The sequence below is a fragment of the Cygnus atratus genome, chromosome 34 (assembly GCF_013377495.2).
Source record: "Cygnus atratus isolate AKBS03 ecotype Queensland, Australia chromosome 34, CAtr_DNAZoo_HiC_assembly, whole genome shotgun sequence".
Classification (NCBI taxonomy): domain Eukaryota; kingdom Metazoa; phylum Chordata; class Aves; order Anseriformes; family Anatidae; genus Cygnus; species Cygnus atratus.
This window is the reverse complement of record NC_066395.1, coordinates 66,918-85,661: the sequence shown is the minus strand read 5'-3', so window position 1 is coordinate 85,661 and position 18,744 is coordinate 66,918. Positions and strand designations below refer to the sequence as shown.

At 53.8% G+C, this 18,744-nt stretch overlaps 2 protein-coding genes across 2 annotated transcripts; one reads left to right on the top strand and one right to left on the bottom strand.

Moving 5' to 3' along the window:
• Positions 1–1,662: 1,662 nt before the first annotated feature.
• Positions 1,663–2,643, top strand: LOC118260979 (olfactory receptor 14C36-like). Its single transcript, XM_035571588.2, has one exon. It carries the CDS (start codon positions 1,684–1,686, stop codon positions 2,641–2,643), a length of 960 nt encoding a protein of 319 aa, XP_035427481.1. The 5' UTR covers positions 1,663–1,683.
• A 3,646-nt stretch (positions 2,644–6,289) lies between these two features.
• Positions 6,290–7,249, bottom strand: LOC118260984 (olfactory receptor 14C36-like). Its single transcript, XM_035571592.1, has one exon. It carries the CDS (start codon positions 7,247–7,249, stop codon positions 6,290–6,292), a length of 960 nt encoding a protein of 319 aa, XP_035427485.1.
• Positions 7,250–18,744: the final 11,495 nt, after the last annotated feature.

Here is an 18,744-nt window from a genome sequence, read left to right as displayed (position 1 = left end):
GGTGCCCAGGGCTGTGGTGCAGAGCAGGGTCCCTGCTGTGCTCCAGGGGCTGTCTGCCAGGGCAGGGCCTCTGCCGCCTGCCAGGCTCAGCACTCAGCCTGCCCGGGGAGCTGCCCAGGGCGCTGCGGGGAGAAGCTGTGGGTGGAAGGAGCCCCCCCGGCAGGGCAGGGTCCTGCTGCTGGCAGGAGGCTACAGCCTGGGGAAGCCTGCTCTCAGCTCCACAGCACCACTGGGATGTACCGAAGGAGACCTTACAAGAGTAGAGAAATGCAGGGGTTAGCTCCTTGAATCTCTGTTTTCATGTGCCTTTGTTTTCAGTTTTCTCTGTTTTGATTCAGGCGGAATTGAAATAGAGGCTGTTTTTTAAGAGTATATGCTGCGACATGCAAGCCTTTAAAAGGAGGGTTACTAGGACCCCTGGAAGTCCCTTTCCTGCCCTTCAGCCCATAGGAAGCTCCACCACCACACGTGCAGTGTCAGCAGGGTCTGTGTGACCTGGTCTCTAGGACGTGCCCCCAGCGAGCTGGCCCTAGGCAGAGCCCTGCTGCCAGGAGGTGTCTGTAGGGCAGAGCTGAGCACCCGGCGGGTGGGATGGGGGCTGTGACCTGCAGGCAGGAGGTGTGGGGACAGAGACCCAGCTGCAGGCAGGGACAGCTGCAGGCAGCACAGCCCTGGTCAGGGAGTGAGCGGGAGCTGCTCCCAGAAAGTCAGTGGCAGGGGTGATTTGGGCACCTCCCGTTCATGCTTGCACTGCTGATGCCTTCCACAGTACAGCCCCTGGTCTCTTCCTCTCCCCCGGTATAGACCACCAGAGATATTTGCATGGGAATTTTTTCATGAGTCGCCTTTGGTGTCAGCAATGTAGGGGATAATTCAGGTGCAGCTCAGATACAGATGCTGCACGTTCTGTCATGCAGATACATTAAAGGAGGAAAAGGCTCCAGGTCCCCTCATGACACGTAGGGTTGTGGAAATACTGTGTGTGGGGCTGAGAATGAGCTCACTCTGCCCTCAGGTCTCCCTGTTTTTAGGGTATTCAAAACTTTTCCTGCAAGGGTTCTGCTGGGTTATAGGCTGCCCCCCTGTAGGGCACAGCTCTGCCATAGCAGCTCTGTGCTGTCCATGGAGAAGACACCTGAGGGCTAAGGGCATGGAAACACTGCTAGAAATCTCTGTGTGGTAGCTGCTGTGATCCCTCTGTATTCCTTGCTAGGTGTGGAGAACTGAGATTGTCCTCAAGAGGTGAGGAGACCGGAGATTTGCACTTTGAACCTTGATTCCTTTGCTCTCAGCAGTGTTTTGATTCTCCTCACGGGGAACACCTGAGTCTGATAACTTTGAGCTCAAAGTGGTGCTAGCCCAGAGCAGCTGTGACCAGGACTGAGGGACAGGATGGCTGCCCTCACTCTGCTCTAAGGGACAGAGCCCTTGCTTCTCAACACCCACAAGATTTCACTTGGAGTGCAGCAGAAATGCCAGGGAATTCCAGAATCCCCTGCTCCCAGCAGAACCCTCTGGTAGCATCAACCAGAGCTCTAGCAAGGCACCTGCAGCAGAGGTTTTCCTGAAAGGGGAGCAGCAGTTTTGAGGTTTAACAAGAAATAGAGTAGGTTTTGCTCACAGGGTTAAGCCTAACATTTTGCTGTATTTGCTCAGACAGGTCCCCATGCCCAGAGGAATCAAATGCCCAACAGCAGCTCCATCACCGAGTTCCTCCTGCTGGCATTCACAGACAAGCGGGAGCTGCAGCTCCTGCACTTCGCGCTCTTCCTGGGCATCTACCTGGCTGCCCTCCTGGGCAACGGCCTCATCCTCACAGCCATAGCCTGCGACCACCGCCTCCACACCCCCATGTACTTCTTCCTCCTCAACCTCGCCCTCCTCGACCTGGGCTGCATCTCCACCACTCTCCCCAAAGCCATTGCCAATTCCCTCTGGGGATCCAGGGCCATTTCCTACACAGGATGTGCTGCCCAGGTCTTTTTGTTTGTCTTCTTGTTTTCAGCAGAGTATTCTCTTCTCACTGTCATGGCCTACGACCGTTACATTGCCATCTGCAAGCCCCTGCACTACGGGAGCTTCCTGGGCAGCAGAGCTTGTGCCCAGATGGCAGCAGCTGCCTGGGGCAGTGGCTTTCTCAATGCTGTCCTACACACGGCCAGTACATTTTCCCTGCCCCTCTGCCAAGGCAATGCTGTGGACCAGTTCTTCTGTGAAATCCCCCAGATCCTCAAGCTCTCCTGTTCACAGTCCTTCCTCAGTGAAGTTTGGGTTCTTGTGGGTAATGTTTTCATCGACTGTGGGTGTTTTGTATTCATTGTGCTCTCCTATGTTCAGATCATCAGGGCCGTGCTGAGGATGCCCTCTGAGCAGGGGCGGCACAAAGCCTTTTCCATGTGCCTCCCTCACCTGGCTGTGGTCTCTCTCTTTATCAGCACTGTCATGTTTACCTACCTGAAGCCCCTCTCCATCTCCTCCCCATCCCTAGACCTGGTTGTGGCAGTTCTGTACTCTGTGGTGCCTCCAGCAGTGAACCCCTTCATCTACAGCATGAGAAACCAGGAGCTGAAAGTTGCACTGAACAAAATGGTTTCGTTGACATTTTTCACTGTTGGTAAACTTCTCATCTGTCTCCACAAATGACTCACAGTATATTCATTGTATATTCAGTACATTCCTGTGTGTTGTATTATTATTGTTATTGTTATTATTATATTATTTTTGTTGTTGTTGTTAAGTACCATTGTGATGTTCCTACACACATTTGGCTTCATCTCATTTCATCTGAAACATCAACCTGCTCTCTTTCTCTGTAGCCCCTATAAAATATATGTGTCACTGGGACTGAGCTGACTCTCTCATAGTGTCTTTTTGATATCTCGGCTTCTGCAGGCAAATGAGATGCCTGCAGTCTCCACAGAGGAAATGTGGACCCAGCAGGCACAGGAAAGGTGGGTCTGGAAAAGGATCTATGTCATCCTCAGGCACAAAGGCATGGCACAAAGCTGCACCAGGGGAGGTTCAGACATTAGGAAAAATTTCCTTACCATGAGGGTGGTCAGCCAGTAAAGACTATCCCCACACCCACAGGGCCCTCGAGCAGGGTGTCTCAGGGCACAGATTCAGCCCCACTTGAAGCATGAACAGAAAGGAGAAACTGCCCAAGAAAGCTACCACCAGCCCCCGCCCCTCACGGTTCCCAGCACCAGCCTTCCACCACGGTTTGGGGAGGGCTGATTGCTGAAATGTGAGCACCTCCATCGTCCTGCTGGGCTCAGGGCCTGTACCGGGGGAATGGCCAGCCCAGCCTGGTCCCTCTCCGGGCCCAGAGCCCAGCCAGCCCCAGGACAGGGCTGTCTGTGAACCCCTGTGTGGGACATGCTGGGGCTGGGACAAGGCTGGGTGAAGGGGGGGAGGCTGCTAAAGCAGAAGGGCAGTGGGGGGTCTGGGGCAGTGAGGGCTGGCAGGGGGCTGTGCTGGGGGAACATTTCCTTATGGACAGGGTGAGAGAATACAATTGACTCATGGGTTGAGGTAAGGGGCAGGAAATCATTCACAATTACTGTCACAGTAAGATAGACTTGGCTTGGGGAGAATTAATGTCATTTAATGTGAATTAATAAGAGTCCAGAGCAGTGACAACTAAGAGCCAACAAAACCAACTTCACCCCCCAGTGCACTTCCTTAACCTCCTCCCCGCTGAGTAATGCATGGGGATGAGGAATGAGGGCTGTGGTCAGTCCGTAACACTTCATCTCCATCCTCACCCTCTTCCGCTGCTCCAGGGTAGGGCAGGGTGGGGTCCCTCCCTCCCATGGGATGCAGTTCTTCCCAAACTGATCCAACATGAATTTTCCACAGACTGCAGTTCTTAAGATGTTATCCAACATGGATCCGTACAGAGTTGGGGAAAGTCCTTCGGAAGTGGTCCGCTCCAGTGTCAGCTCCTCCATATGGGCTGCAGCTCCCGCCAGAAATCTTGGTCCCGTGTGGTCTCCTCTCCAATGGCTGCAGCCTCCTTCAGGCCACATCCATCTGCTCCACATGGGCTCCTCCACGGGCTGCAGGGGAACTTCTGCTCTGGCGCCTGGAGCACCTCCTGCCCTCCTTCTGCACTGACCTTGGTGTCTGCAGGGCTGCTTCTCTCACATTTTCTCACTCCTCTGCCAGCTGCTGCTGCACAGAGTATTTTTACCCTTTCAAAAAATTTTATCACAGAGGCACAACCAGGATTGCTCATTGGCTCAGCTTTTGGCCAGCAGCCGGCAGGTTCCTTTTCAAGCTGGAGGAACTGGCTCTGATCTGAACTGGGGCAGCTCGTCCTTAAACAAGGGAAATGCCCTTGCAGGATAGGCTGTTTTGAAGTAGCAGGTCCCACCATTGCAGCCTGGGAGCCGTACATTCCTAATTATAACTAGAAAAGAGAAAAGGCAGTAAGAAGGTAGCTTGTGCCATTTGAACCACGTGGTCTGCCTGATGTGATTCACAGGATCACCTAGAGGAACAGATGAGAAGGTAAAGAACGCACAGAAGTGTGTTTTGGCCATGTCCATGCCTTGTGCACACATCTGTGTGTGTGTGTGTATGAGATGGTGTTTGTGTGCTTGTGCACACACTTGTGTGTATTTGCCTGTGTGCAGAACAGGGCTGAGACTTCTGGGGCAATTGCTCCAGGCTCCCGATGCAAGAAAAAGCTGGGCCTGATTTCAGGATTGAGGGACATTTCTTGAGGGCCCCACAGACACAGTGAAGGTGAAAGGGGCCTTAACATATTATTAATATGCTCCCTTTTCCTGGGCAACATGCAGAGGCATCCAGGCATGGACAAGCCCAAGGAGAGGGCTCGTCCTTCTTGTGGTCGCAGCTGCACTCCAGTTCCTGGGGTGGACCCAAGCTGAAGACTTGCTGATGACTTTTTTGCTCAGGTTCAGCACACAGGCTGGGGGAGACTCTCACATGGACATGTGATGGACTTGGACTGAGGAACAGAAGCAAACTGGTATGGCTGCTGTGTCGTGCTTCCATCAGTGGAAGCCCTGGCACAGGGCCCCAGACTTGCTTTTGATGCCACTCTTCAGGAAAGATTATGGAGTTATGAGATGCAGAATAGAGGACACCAGTCCTTCTTCAGCCACTTCCCAACCTAGTGCAGCACCAGGAAACTGTGAACTTCTGGCTCATCTTCTACCCTAATTCATGAGCATGCATTAGGGTACCCACAGTCCAGACCTAGTCTTGGATTAGGTGAACATTAGTATTTTAGACAACTTCCAGACAAGGTCAGCTCCCATCTGATCTCTCCCCATCCCTCCTCTCACCTCTCCAGATGTCTCTGGCCACCTCCCCATGCTCCCCACAGGTCCCTGGGCTGGGGGCACTATGAGCAGACCAAGCAGGCTGTGGTGCCCCAGAGGTGACTGCACACTGGCTGAGCTGCACAGGGTGGGAAGTAAACCCAGCTGGGTTGGGATCACTGCTGCTAATCCCACTCATTATGGTGTGTAGTTCTGGAAAGTGCTCAGAAAGAGCAGGGAACATTGCCAAGGACACTAGGGGGTTCCCGGTGTCTTTCTAGATCCAGCTGGTGATACTTTGTAAGGGTGACATTAATCTCTCTCCAACCTCCCTTCCCTGTGCATGCTGGTACTCCACAGAATCTCACAGGAATTATGACATTCTTCTTTGGTGACAAGATCTTGGGCATTTTCTCTCTTTGTAGGCCTCCAGTCACTGCCTGCCCTGGGCACATGCTGCCCATGGAGAACACCTGGGCTCTAAACACAGGTCCACATTCATGTCCTGGAGGCTGTCCTCTGCCCTGACACATTTGTGGTAGTCATGGCTATGTACCTCAGTGACCCTTCACCATCTCCGCTGTCATCAGACACCAACAGGCTGCTCCTAAATCCTACTTGTGGTCTCTCACAGCTCACACCACGGCAATGACCTATTTCTCTCCCAGATCCATGCAGCAACAGGCCTTCCAGAGAGGAGCTGTACAGCCCTGATCTTGGCACCAGCTTTGATAGACTAGCCAAGTCTTCAGGCAGTGCACTAGGGACACCCAATTTTATTACACAGTTGCTAAGAGAGTCAGAGCTGATGTACTTTTAGACACATATTTACAGAGCCTCAAGAGTAAACAGAACAGTGTCATTCCTCAGTAAAAGGATGATGAACAAATGACTTATTTTTTTTAGAACATTATAAATGCAAGTGGCAGTGAAGATAACAATAGCTATAATGATAATAATACAAGGATCAAGCCTCCAAGAGGATACTCAGAAAGTCATTTCTGGAGAAAGAAGCGAAAATAATCATTCTTAAGAAACATCGGTGAAATCACTCTCCTAACAGCAACCTTGAGCTCCTGTTTCCTCATGCTGTAGATGAGAGGGTTCAATGTTGGAGGAATCACTGAGTACAGAACTGCCATCAACACATCCAAGGATGGGGAGGAGATGGAGGGAGGTTTCATGTAGGCAAACATGGCAGTGCTGAGAAACAGGGAGACAACGAACAGGTGAGGGAGGCATATGGAAAAGGCTTTGTGCCGTCCTTGCTCAGAGGGCATCCTCAGCACAGCCCTGAAGATCTGCACATAGGACAGCATGATGAAAAAAAAACAGCCGGATGCTAAACAGAAACCAACCAGAAGAAGCCAAACTTCCCTGAAGTAGGAGTGTGAGCAAGAGATTTTGAGGATCTGGGGGATTTCACAGAAGAACTGGTCCACAACATTGCCTTGGCAGAGGGGCAGGGAAAATGTATTGGCAGTGTGCAGGACAGCATTGAGAAAGCCACTGCCCCAGGCAGCTGCTGCCATCTGGGCACAAGCTCTGCTGCCCAGGAGGCTCCCGTAGTGCAGGGGCTTGCAGATGGCAATGTAGCGGTCATAGGACATGACAGTGAGAAGATAAAACTCTGCTGATATCAGGAAGACGAATGAAAAGACCTGTGCAGCACATCCTGAATAGGAAATGGCCCTGGTGTCCCAGAGGGCATTGGTCACGGCTTTGGGGAGAGTGGTGGAGCTGCAGCCCAGGTCGAGGAGGGCGAGGTTGAGGAGGAAGAAGTCCATGGGGGTGTGGAGGCGGTGGTCGCAGGCTACGGCGGTGAGGATGAGGCCGTTGCCCAGGAGGGCAGCCAGGTAGATGCCCAGGAAGAGCGCGAAGTGCAGGAGCTGCAGCTCCCGCGTGTCTGCGAATGGCAGGAGGAGGAACTCGCTGATGGAGCTGCTGTTGGACATTTGATGCCTCTGGGTATAGAGGGATGTCTGAGGAGGGAAAATCAGGAAAACATTAGGACAGAACTCCGTGATCAAACCTACTCAGTTCCTTATATAATCCTCTCAGACTGCCTCTCCCCTTTCAGGAAGATCTTTGCAGGTTCCTTTCACAAGCTCTGGTTGGTGCTGGTTGATGCTGATCCCAGTGCCACTTGGATCAGAAGGGCTCTGGAGGCAACAGACCTGACCCACACAGTTAGGTGAATGAGGACATGGGCTCTTCTTGTATTAAATACAGATGAGATATCAAACTATTTTCAGCATGCTTGCTGAAAATTCAAAAAAACTCCACATTTTTGTGAAAACCCATTGTCTAGACTCTGTGGGTATTTTCTAGTTTCTGCACCTCATCTGCGGGGTGCTTTTATGCATACAACCTTGGCATTTGTACTGCCCACTAAGATTAGTTTGGGGGTCCTGCGAGGCAAAGGGACTGTCCCTCAGTGCAGAGGAAGCACAGCTGGTGTGTCCATCAGTCCTGATCTCAGCTGCCCTTTGTGGACACTTCTGGAGGATGGTTGCACTTAGGTGATCCTCTGAAAAGAACCTTAATGCTGCTGAGAGCAGAGGAATCCAGGTTCAAAGGGCAGATCTCCAAACCCCTCACCCATCTCATCGTACCTGAGCAGGATCTCAGCTTTCTCTTCACCACAGACACAGAGGGACACAGCAGCTGCCCACATACAGCTATCCAGCAGCATTTCCATGGCTTTAGGACTGACATGTCTTCTCCATGGGGCTGCTAGATAACACAGAGCTGCTAGGGAAGAGCTGTGCCCTTGTCCATGGCAGCCTACACCCAAGGAGAAGCCCCATGTAAAAGTCAAATATCCTTAGATGTGGTGTCATGAAGGAAGAGTTAGCTCCTTCCCCACGCATAGCATTTCCCCAAGACCCAACACTTAGGAGAAAACATGGATGCTTTTTATTCATGGACAGAACAAAGAGTTAGGAACATCATAATCGGTTCTTGAGCTGCAGATGAATTTTCATCCCCCAAACTCTAGGGCAGTCCAAAGAAACTAATATTAAAATTTCCATCACATGGCTGGATGAGAAAAGTAGCCAAGAGGTTTGTAAGAAGGCGTTGGTGCTGCAGGGATGGCAGAGAGATGCTCAAATCCCCCCTGCCATGGAGTTTCTGGGAGCAGCTCCCTCTCACTCCCTGACCATGGCTGTGCTGCCTGCAGCTGTCCCTGCCTGCAGCTGGGTCTCTGTCCCCACGCCTCCTGCCTGCAGGTCACAGCCCCCATCCCACCCGCCAGGTGCTCAGCTCTGCCCTGCAGACACCTCCTGGTAGCAGCGCTATGCCCAGGGGCAGCTCGCTGGGGGCACGTCCTAGAGACCAGGTCACACAGACCCTGCTGACGCTGCATGTGTGATGGTAGGGCTTTCTATGGGCTGAGGGGCAGGAAAGGGACTTGCTGTGATCCTTGCAATCCTCACCTCAGTTGGATGGATTCAGTATCTCAGGCTCTTTTTGGAAATAATAGCTTCTATTTCCATTCCCACTGAGCTGGAGAAAAATGAAAGCAGAGGCTCAGGAAAGCTGAGGCAGCTAGCCCCTTCATTGTGTCTCATCTTCCAAATTCACCTTGGACAAATCCTTGTTGTCCCGAGGAGCTGAGAGCAGGCTGCCACAGGCAGCAGCCTCCCACCAGCAGTAGGACCCTGCCCTGCCGGGGGGGTGCTCCTTCCACCCGCAGCTTCTCCCCGCAGCGCCCTGGGCAGCTCCCCGGGCAGGCTGAGTGCTGAGCCTGGCAGGCGGCAGAGGCCCTGGCCCGGTACACAGCCCCTGGGGCACAGCAGGGACCCTGCTCTGCACCACAGCCCTGGGCACCCCTGCCTGCACCCCTGGCTTCTCCTTCCTCCAGGAGCTGCGGCTGCATTGCCCTCCAGCCAGACACTTACCGGGCTCAGGGCTGGCAAGTGTTCTCCCCCAGCGAGCTCTGTGCATCCTGCCACTTCTGCCTGCCTTTACCCACTCTGTCTCTGCAGGCAGTGCCCCCAGCCCTGCTGCGCTGTGCAGAGGAGCTGCTCCTGGGCAGAGCTGGCTCTCTGCAGCGCTGCCCGCTTGCCAGGAGCTCCCCTTGGGCCCAGGAGCCCGGCCCAGCTCAGCAGCAGAGGCCCAGCCCAAGGCCTCCCTTGCTCTGCCCCCCACCAGGCTCCCTGCACATGGCCCTTGGGTGCCAGGGCTCACAGCTCCTGGAAGGCAGCAGGGTCCCTCCTGGGGAACACACTTGGAAGCAGACAAAGCAAACACTCACTGGCCCTCTCTAAGCACCGTGCTGACTGATTCCTGCAGCAGGAATTGCCCTGACAGGGTGTGCAGGGCTACGGGATGTGCCAAGGTTTTTCTCTGTTGTTCGACTTATTCATCAATGAAATGGATGATACAGACACAGACACAGATTTCTAGGTTGGAAGAGACCTCAAGATCATCGAGTCCAACCTCCGACCTAACACTAAGTACTCCACTAAACCATATCGCTAAGCTCTACATCTAAACGTCTTTTAAAGACCTCCAGGGATGGTGACTCCACCACCTCCCTGGGCAGCCCGTTCCAATGCTTAATAACCCTTTCGGTAAAGAAGTACTTCCTAACATCCAACCTAAAACTCCCCTGTCGCAACTTTCGCCCATTCCCCCTCGTCCTGTCACCAGGCACGTGGGAGAACAGACCAACCCCCACCTCACTACAGCTTCCTTTAAGGTAACTGTAGAGAGCGATAAGGTCGCCCCTGAGCCTCCTCTTCTCCAGGCTGAACAAGCCCAGCTCCCTCAGCCGCTCCTCGTAAGACTTGTACTCCAGACCCCTCACCAGCTTGGTCGCCCTTCTCTGGACTCGCTCGAGCACGTCCATGTCCTTCCTGTAGCGAGGGGCCCAAAACTGAACACAGTACTCAAGGTGCGGCCTCACCAGAGCCGAGTACAGGGGGACAATCACTTCCCTAGACCTGCTGGCCACACTGCTTCTTATACAGGCCAGGATGCTGTTGGCCTTCTTGGCCACCTGAGCACACTGCTGGCTCATATTCAGCCGACTATCAACCAATACTCCCAGGTCCTTCTCGGCCAGGCAGCTTTCCAACCACTCATCTCCCAGCCTGTAGCTCTGCTTGGGGTTGTTGCGCCCCAGGTGCAGGACCTGGCACTTGGCCTTGTTGAACTTCATACAGTTGACCTCAGCCCATCGCTCCAGCCTATCCAGATCCTCCTGCAGAGCCTTCCTGCCCTCGAGCAGATCGACACACGCACTTAGCTTGGTGTCATCTGCAAACTTACTGGGGGTGCACTGGACGCCCTCATCCAGATCATCGATAAAGATATTAAAGAGGACCGGCCCCAGTACCGAGCCCTGGGGGACACCACTTGTGACCAGCCTCCAACCAGATTTGACTCCATTCACCACAACTCTCTGGGCCCGGCTATCCAGCCAGTTTCTAACCCAGCGAAGCGTACGCCAGTCCAAGCCCCGAGCAGCCAGTTTCTTGAGGAGAATGTTGTGGGGAACGGTGTCAAAAGCCTTACTGAGGTCAAGGTAAACCACATCCACAGCCCTTCCCTCATCCACCAAGCGCGTCACTTTGTCATAGAAGGAGATCAGGTTCGTCAAGCAGGACCTGCCTTTCATAAACCCATGCTGACTGGGCCTGATCGCCTGTTTGCCCTGCAAGTGCCGCGTGATGAGCCTCAAGATAATCTGCTCCATGAGCTTTCCTGGCACTGAGGTCAAACTGACAGGCCTATAGTTCCCCGGGTCTGCCCTCCGGCCCTTCTTATAGATGGGCGTCACATTGGCTAGCCGCCAGTCAACTGGGACCTCCCCCGATAGCCAGGACTGACGATAAATGATGGAAAGCGGCTCGGCCAGCTCCTCCGCCAGTTCTTTCAGTACCCTCGGGTGCATCCCATCCGGCCCCATCGCCTTGCGCACATCCAAGCTCCTTAGCAGGTCGCCAACCATTTCCTCATGAATAGCGAAGGCCACATCCTGCTCCCCATCCCCTTCCGCCAGCTCAGGGTACTGGGTATCCAGAGAACAACCGGTATTGCCGCTAAAGACTGAGGCAAAGGCGGCATTAAGCACCTCAGCCTTTTCTTCATCCTTAGTAACTAGGTTTCCCCTCGCATCCAGTAAAGGATGGAGATTCTCCTTAGTCCTCCGTTTCGCGTTGATATATTTGTAAAAGGATTTTTTGTTGTCTTTAACGGCAGTAGCCAGGTTGAGCTCCAGATGAGCTTTGGCCTTTCTAATTTTCTCCCTGCACAGCCTCGCTACATCCTTGTAGTCCTCCTCAGCGGCCCGCCCTTTTTTCCAGAGATTATAAACCCTCTTTTTTCTGCTAAGCACAAGCCGCAACTCTCTGTTGAGCCAGGCCGGTCTTCTTCCACGCCGGCTCGTCTTTGGGCACGTGGGGACGGACCGCTCCTGTGCCGTTAAGATTTCCTTCTTGAGGAGCGCCCAGCCTTCCTGGACTCCTCTGCCCTTCAGAACCTCCTCCCAAGGGACTCGGCCAACCAGCGTCCTGAGCAGCTCAAAGTCAGCCCTCCGGAAGTCCAATACAGCAGTTTTACTGGTCCCCTTCCTGGCCTTGCCAAGAATAGAGAACTCTACCATTTTGTGGTCACTCTGTCCAAGACAGTTTCCGACCACCACATCTCCCACCAGTCCTTCTCTGTTTGTGAAGAGAAGGTCTAGCGGGGCACCACCCCTGGTAGGTTCACTGACCAGCTGCGTCAGGAAGCTATCTCCCACGCTCTCCAGAAACCTCCTAGACTGCTTTCTCTGTGCCGTGTTGTGTTTCCAGGATATATCCGGGAAGTTGAAGTCCCCCACGAGGACAAGCGCCGACGATTTTGCAACTTCTGTCAGTTGCCTATAAAACTCCTCATCCGTCTCCTCATCCTGGTTCGGCGGTCTATAACAGACCCCGACCAGGACGCTAGCCTTGCCAGCCTTCCCACGGATCCTAACCCACAGGGATTCAACCTTATCATTCCCAGCCTGGAGTTCCACAACATCAAAAGATTCTCTAATGTAGAGAGCCACGCCACCACCCCCTCTGTGCTGCCTGTCCCTCCTGAAGAGCCGATAGCCAGGCATTGCAGCACTCCAGTCGTGGGAGCAGTCCCACCACGTCTCCGTGATGGCAACCAAGTCGTAGCCTGCCTGCTGCACGATAGTTTAAAGCTCCTCCTGTTTGTTACCCATGCTGCGTGCATTAGTGTAGATGCACTTCAGCTGGGCCATCGCCTTCTTCCCCAGCCTAGCCATTGTTTCCCCCGGCACAGCTCCAACAAGCCTTGTTTGAGCCCCGTCCCCCTTCATGCCTAGTTTAAAGCTCTCTCTATGAGCCCCGCCAGCTCCTGGCCTAGGGTCCGTTTTCCCCTTGGAGATAGGGACCCGTCTGGGGCCATCAGGCCGGGTGCCGAGTAAAGCTCCCCATGGTGAAAAAACCCAAAATTTCTGTGCTGGCACCAGCTTCTGAGCCACCTATTAACCACGTGAGCTTTCCGTGTCCTCTCCGTGCCTCTCCCTTCCCCCGTAGGGATAGACGAAAACACCACCTGCACTCCCACTCCCTCCACCAATCGTCCCAGCCCCCTATAGTCCTGTTTGATAGCCTTCAGGCTTCTCTCTTCCATATCATCACTGCCAGCCTGGACTATCAAAAGCGGGTAATAGTCAGAGGGGCGAACCAGGTTTGGAAGCTTCCTGGTAACGTCTCTGACCCTGGCCCCAGGGAGGCAGCAGACTTCCCTATGTGTGGGGTCAGGCTGACAAATAGGGCCCTCCGTTCCCCTGAGGAGGGAGTCGCCCACAACAAACAAAATGATGTAACAGAGTGCACCCTCAGCAACTTTACTGATGACACATAGCTGGGATTAGTGGCTGATACCCCAGAGGGCTGTGCTGCCATTCAGAGGGACCTCAACAGGCTGGAGAGATAGGCTGAGAGGAACCCCATGAAGTTCAGCAAGGGCAAGTGCAGGGTCCTGTCTCCTTCCTAGGGCAGAATAACCCCCAGTACCAGTACAGGCTGGGAATGACCTGCTGGAGAGCAGCTCTGCAGAGAGAGACCTGGGTGTCCTGGTGGACAGCAGGCTGAGCATGAGTCAGCAGTGTGCCCTTGTGGCCAAGAAGGCCGACGGGATCCTGGGGTGCATTCGGAAGAGTGTTGTTGCCAGCAGGCCAAGGGAGGTGATCCTGCCCCTCTACTCAGCCTGTACAGGTGCTTGGTGTTATTCCTCCCTAGGAAGAAGACACCAAATTTTCTTTGTGATGTCAAATGCATGAGAAACCGGACAGGGTTAGAAAAGTGGCTAGCAGGGAGAGGGAGGTGATTGTCCCCCTCTACTCTGCTCTTTTGAGACCCCACCTGGAATACTGCGTGCAGGCCTGGGGCCCCCAGCACAAGAATGATGTGGAGCTCTTGGAACGGGTCCAGAGGAGGGCCACTAAGTTGATCAGAGGGCTGGAGCACCTCTCCTATGCAGGAAGGTTGAGGGAACTTGGCTTGTTTAGCTTGGAGAAGAGAAGGCTCTGACGAGACCTCATTGCGGCCTTCCAGTACTTGAAGGGAGCATAGAAACAGGAGGGGGAATGCCAGTTTATATGTGTTATAAATGACTGAGTCCCAGATAGGACTGCAATCAAAGTTTACAATTTATTAAATGAATAGAGGCAAGCAAACAGTGCTGGGAGTTTCTGCTCCACCAAGACGCACGCCCGTTACATAAGACGGCTGATTTTTATGCTCCTAGGCTAATACATATTCATTACTACTTCTAGAAGAGGCAGGGTTATTATAATTGGTTTCCCAAATCTGAAGTCCTCTCAGGGGCGCCTGCACATCAGTCTCTGGTGGTCTCTCGGGGGTCGCTCGGGCTGAAGGCTCATGGTCTTCCTCCTTATTTGGTAGTCTCTTGGCGGGATGTCAGAAGCTACTGCACGTCCCGTGCAGAGTCAGCAGTTTTTCTCTAAAAAATCCATTTGTTCTCTTACCGCCTAAACCCAGGCCTCAATGTTAATCCTTCAAATCCCTTAGTGACACAAATTGCTGGACCATTCCTTACAATATGTGTTGGAAGTGATGGGACAAGGGGGAATGGTTTTAAACTAAGACGGGAGATTTAGATTAGAAATTAGGAGAACGTTTTTCACTCAGAAGGTGGTGAGGCACTGGAACAGGTTGCCCAGAGAGGTTGTGGATGCCCCATCCATGGAGGCATTCAAGGCCAGGCTGGATGCAGCTCTGAGCAGCCTGCTCTACTTTTTGGCAAACCTGCTCAGAGCAGGGGTGTTGAAACTAGATGACCTTTAAGGTCCTTTTCAACCCAGGCCATTCTATGATTCTATGATTCTATGATTCTATGATTCTATGATTCTATGATTCTATGATTCTATGTCTTTCCTGCCAGAGCCAGATCCCAAAGAGGCACCAGCTCCCAGGGAAACCTGGCCCTGGATTGTCCCCATCACGAGAAGTCTGAGCCATGCCCAGAGGATTCCTGGGGCTCAGGACAGCCAGGACCCAGGAATCCTGAGTGCCGCATTGTCCCCTGAGCCCAGAGGGACACAGGCTGAGCTCTCACAGCAGATACCAGCCATGGTCATCTTCACCCCAAAGCCCAGGACCTGCAGCTTTGGACAGCTGACAGCCCCTGGGACACCCCTTGGGAAGGGGCTCCTGATATGCTTACCTTTGGGGGAGAGCTACAGGAGCACTGGGAACATGGAAGTCAGTTCAGAGGTGATGGTCACCCTCCAGCAGCCCTCCATCTCGCTTGCTGCTGGCCCTCAGCTCAAGACAAGGGATGCCCGCCCTGGCTCCTCAACCACAGCTCCTCTGCAAGGTGCCCCTGCTCCTCCGCCTGTCAGCGAGGGTTGCCCAGTGCAACCTTGCTGTCTGCTGACCCCACTCCTGGCCACAGAAGGACAGCGGTGGGGAGCACCCAAGCAGCGCCCAGCAGGGACCAGGCCTTGCAGGGAAGTGCCGGCACTGCCGCTGCTCCAGTGAAGATATCCTGGTGATGCAGTGCATCCCCCTGTGACATCAGCACGTGTCATTTGAAGGCTTATGAGGTCAGCAGCATGGAGACGGCACAGCTCGGGAGAGTGAAGAGAGATTTCCCTTTTTGTCCTGAGAAACAGTCACCTCCCTTCTGCCCAGTTCTTTTCAGGATCAGGAACAGATCAAGGACTGTTCCCCCACTCCTTGTGGGGGACTTCAACTTCCCGGATATATCCTGGAAACACAACACGGCAAGGAGAAAGCAGTCTAGGAGGTTTCTGGAGAGCGTGGGAGATAGCTTCCTGACGCAGCTGGTCAGTGAACCCACCAGAGGTGGTGCCCCGCTAGACCTTCTCTTCACAAACAGAGAAGGACTGGTGGGAGATGTGGTGGTCGGAAACTGTCTTGGACAGAGTGACCACGAAATGGTAGAGTTCTCTATTCTTGGCGAAGCCAGGAAGGGGACCAGTAAAACTGCTGTCTTGGACTTCCGGAGGGCTGACTTTGAGCTGCTCAGGACGCTGGTTGGCCGAGTCCCTTGGGAGGCGGTTCTGAAGGGCAGAGGAGTCCAGGAAGGCTGGGCGCTCCTCAAGAAGGAAATCTTAACGGCACAGGAGCGGTCCGTCCCCACGTGCCCAAAGACGAGCCGGCGTGGAAGAAGACCGGCCTGGCTCAACAGAGAGTTGCGGCTTGTGCTTAGCAGAAAAAAGAGGGTTTATAATCTTTGGAAAAAAGGGCGGGCCGCTGAGGAGGACTACAAGGATGTAGCGAGGCTGTGCAGGGAGAAAATTAGAAAGGCCAAGGCTCATCTGGAGCTCAACCTGGCTACTGCCGTTAAAGACAACAAAAAATCCTTTTACAAATATATCAACGCGAAATGGAGGACTAAGGAGAATCTCCATCCTTTACTGGATGCGAGGGGAAACCTAGTTACTAAGGATGAAGAAAAGGCTGAGGTGCTTAATGCCGCCTTTGCCTCAGTCTTTAGCGGCAATACCGGTTGTTCTCTGGATACCCAGTACCCTGAGCTGGCGGAAGGGGATGGGGAGCAGGATGTGGCCTTTGCTATTCATGAGGAAATGGTTGGCGACCTGCTAAGGAGCTTGGATGTGCGCAAGGCGATGGGGCCGGATGGGATGCACCCGAGGGTACTGAAAGAACTGGCGGAGGAGCTGGCCGAGCCGCTTTCCATCATTTATCGTCAGTCCTGGCTATCGGGGGAGGTCCCAGTTGACTGGCGGCTAGCCAATGTGACGCCCATCTATAAGAAGGGCCGGAGGGCAGACCCGGGGAACTATAGGCCTGTCAGTTTGACCTCAGTGCCAGGAAAGCTCATGGAGCAGATTATCTTGAGGCTCATCACGCGGCACTTGCAGGGCAAGCAGGCGATCAGGCCCAGTCAGCATGGGTTTATGAAAGGCAGGTCCTGCTTGACGAACCTGATCTCCTTCTATGACAAAGTGACGCGCTTGGTGGATGAGGGAAGGGCTGTGGATGTGGTTTACCTTGACCTCAGTAAGGCTTTTGACACCGTTCCCCACAACATTCTCCTCAAGAAACTGGCTGCTCGGGGCTTGGACTGGCGTACGCTTCGCTGGGTTAGAAACTGGCTGGATAGCCGGGCCCAGAGAGTTGTGGTGAATGGAGTCAAATCTGGTTGGAGGCTGGTCACAAGTGGTGTCCCCCAGGGCTCGGTACTGGGGCCGGTCCTCTTTAATATCTTTATCGATGATCTGGATGAGGGCGTCCAGTGCACCCCCAGTAAGTTTGCAGATGACACCAAGCTAAGTGCGTGTGTCGATCTGCTCGAGGGCAGGAAGGCTCTGCAGGAGGATCTGGATAGGCTGGAGCGATGGGCTGAGGTCAACTGTATGAAGTTCAACAAGGCCAAGTGCCGGGTCCTGCACCTGGGGCGCAACAACCCCAAGCAGAGCTACAGGCTGGGAGATGAGTGGTTGGAAAGCTGCCTGGCCGAGAAGGACCTGGGAGTATTGGTTGATAGTCGGCTGAATATGAGCCAGCAGTGTGCTCAGGTGGCCAAGAAGGCCAACAGCATCCTGGCCTGTATAAGAAGCAGTGTGGCCAGCAGGTCTAGGGAGGTGATTGTCCCGCTGTACTCGGCTCTGGTGAGGCCGCACCTCGAGTACTGTGTTCAGTTTTGGGCCCCTCGCTACAGGAAGGACATGGACGTGCTCGAGCGAGTCCAGAGAAGGGCGACGAAGCTGGTGAGGGGTCTGGAGAACAAGTCTTACGAGGAGCGGCTGAGGGAGCTGGGCTTGTTCAGCCTGGAGAAGAGGAGGCTCAGGGGCGACCTTATCGCTCTCTACAGTTACCTTAAAGGAAGCTGTAGTGAGGTGGGGGTTGGTCTGTTCTCCCACGTGCCTGGTGACAGGACGAGGGGGAATGGGCGAAAGTTGCGACAGGGGAGTTTTAGGTTGGATGTTAGGAAGTACTTCTTTACCGAAAGGGTTATTAAGCATTGGAACGGGCTGCCCAGGGAGGTGGTGGAGTCGCCATCCCTGGAGGTCTTTAAAAGACGTTTAGATGTAGAGCTTAGCGATATGGTTTAGTGGAGTACTTAGTGTTAGGTCGGAGGTTGGACTCGATGATCTTGAGGTCTCTTCCAACCTAGAAATCTGTGTCTGTGACATCTCCAAATGGTGGCAAAGGCCATGGAATATAGGAAGTGGAGTGCTGGAGAAGTCACCGCTGCCCCCCTTTACCAACATTCTTCTGCTGTTGGGGGCCCTCCTGGGAAGGTGGGGTTTGAGGCTTTTCCTGGGGCTGGGATTTTTCAAAGGACGGGAGTGAAGACACCTGGGATACTACAGCCCCTCGGTGTGCCTGAACTCCTCTTCACTGCATGTCACTCACTTGTGAAAGAAGGATGTGTTATACGGAGTAAATTGGAGTACATGCCAGGGCCTCAGCACCATCCCCCTGTCTGCCATGCAGGAGGCAGAGGTGGTACATGAGGGAAAAGCAAACATACCCTCAGCACGTCATGGTGAGGGAGAGGAGTAGGGCAGCACTGCAGACAAAAGGAGTGTGGGGAGAATGGTCTAGGATGGATGCCGTGCTCTCCTCTAGGCTGCCACAGCCTTCCCGTGGCCCATGGCTTTGGGCCTTCAGAGGAGGTGGAGCCCATGGAAGAGGCTGAGGTGGAGGGGCAGCCTGCCCCTTGCAGCCGGGCTGCCACATCTGCCTGCAGGAGACCACTTGTGTCTTTGTGTCCACAATGAAGGAGGAACCCATCTTGATTAAGGATCTAAAGTCTCTCATTTCAGGAGACTTGTGAACTGCTGAAGGCAGGACTAATGCCCCTGATTGTACTGCACACAGATGCACGTGGTCCCGTGTCAGCTGGACCATGTCAAGTGTGCTGCAGGGAAAGACAAGAATGAGCCTGTACAGCGCTGGGTATAGGTCTGTCTCTG

Bases quoted from the DNA above. Each gene is read 5' to 3' on its own strand.
- LOC118260979 (XM_035571588.2), top strand. From the start codon at position 1,684: ATGCCCAACAGCAGCTCCATCACCGAGTTCCTCCTGCTGGCATTCACA.
- LOC118260984 (XM_035571592.1), bottom strand. From the start codon at position 7,249: ATGTCCAACAGCAGCTCCATCAGCGAGTTCCTCCTCCTGCCATTCGCA.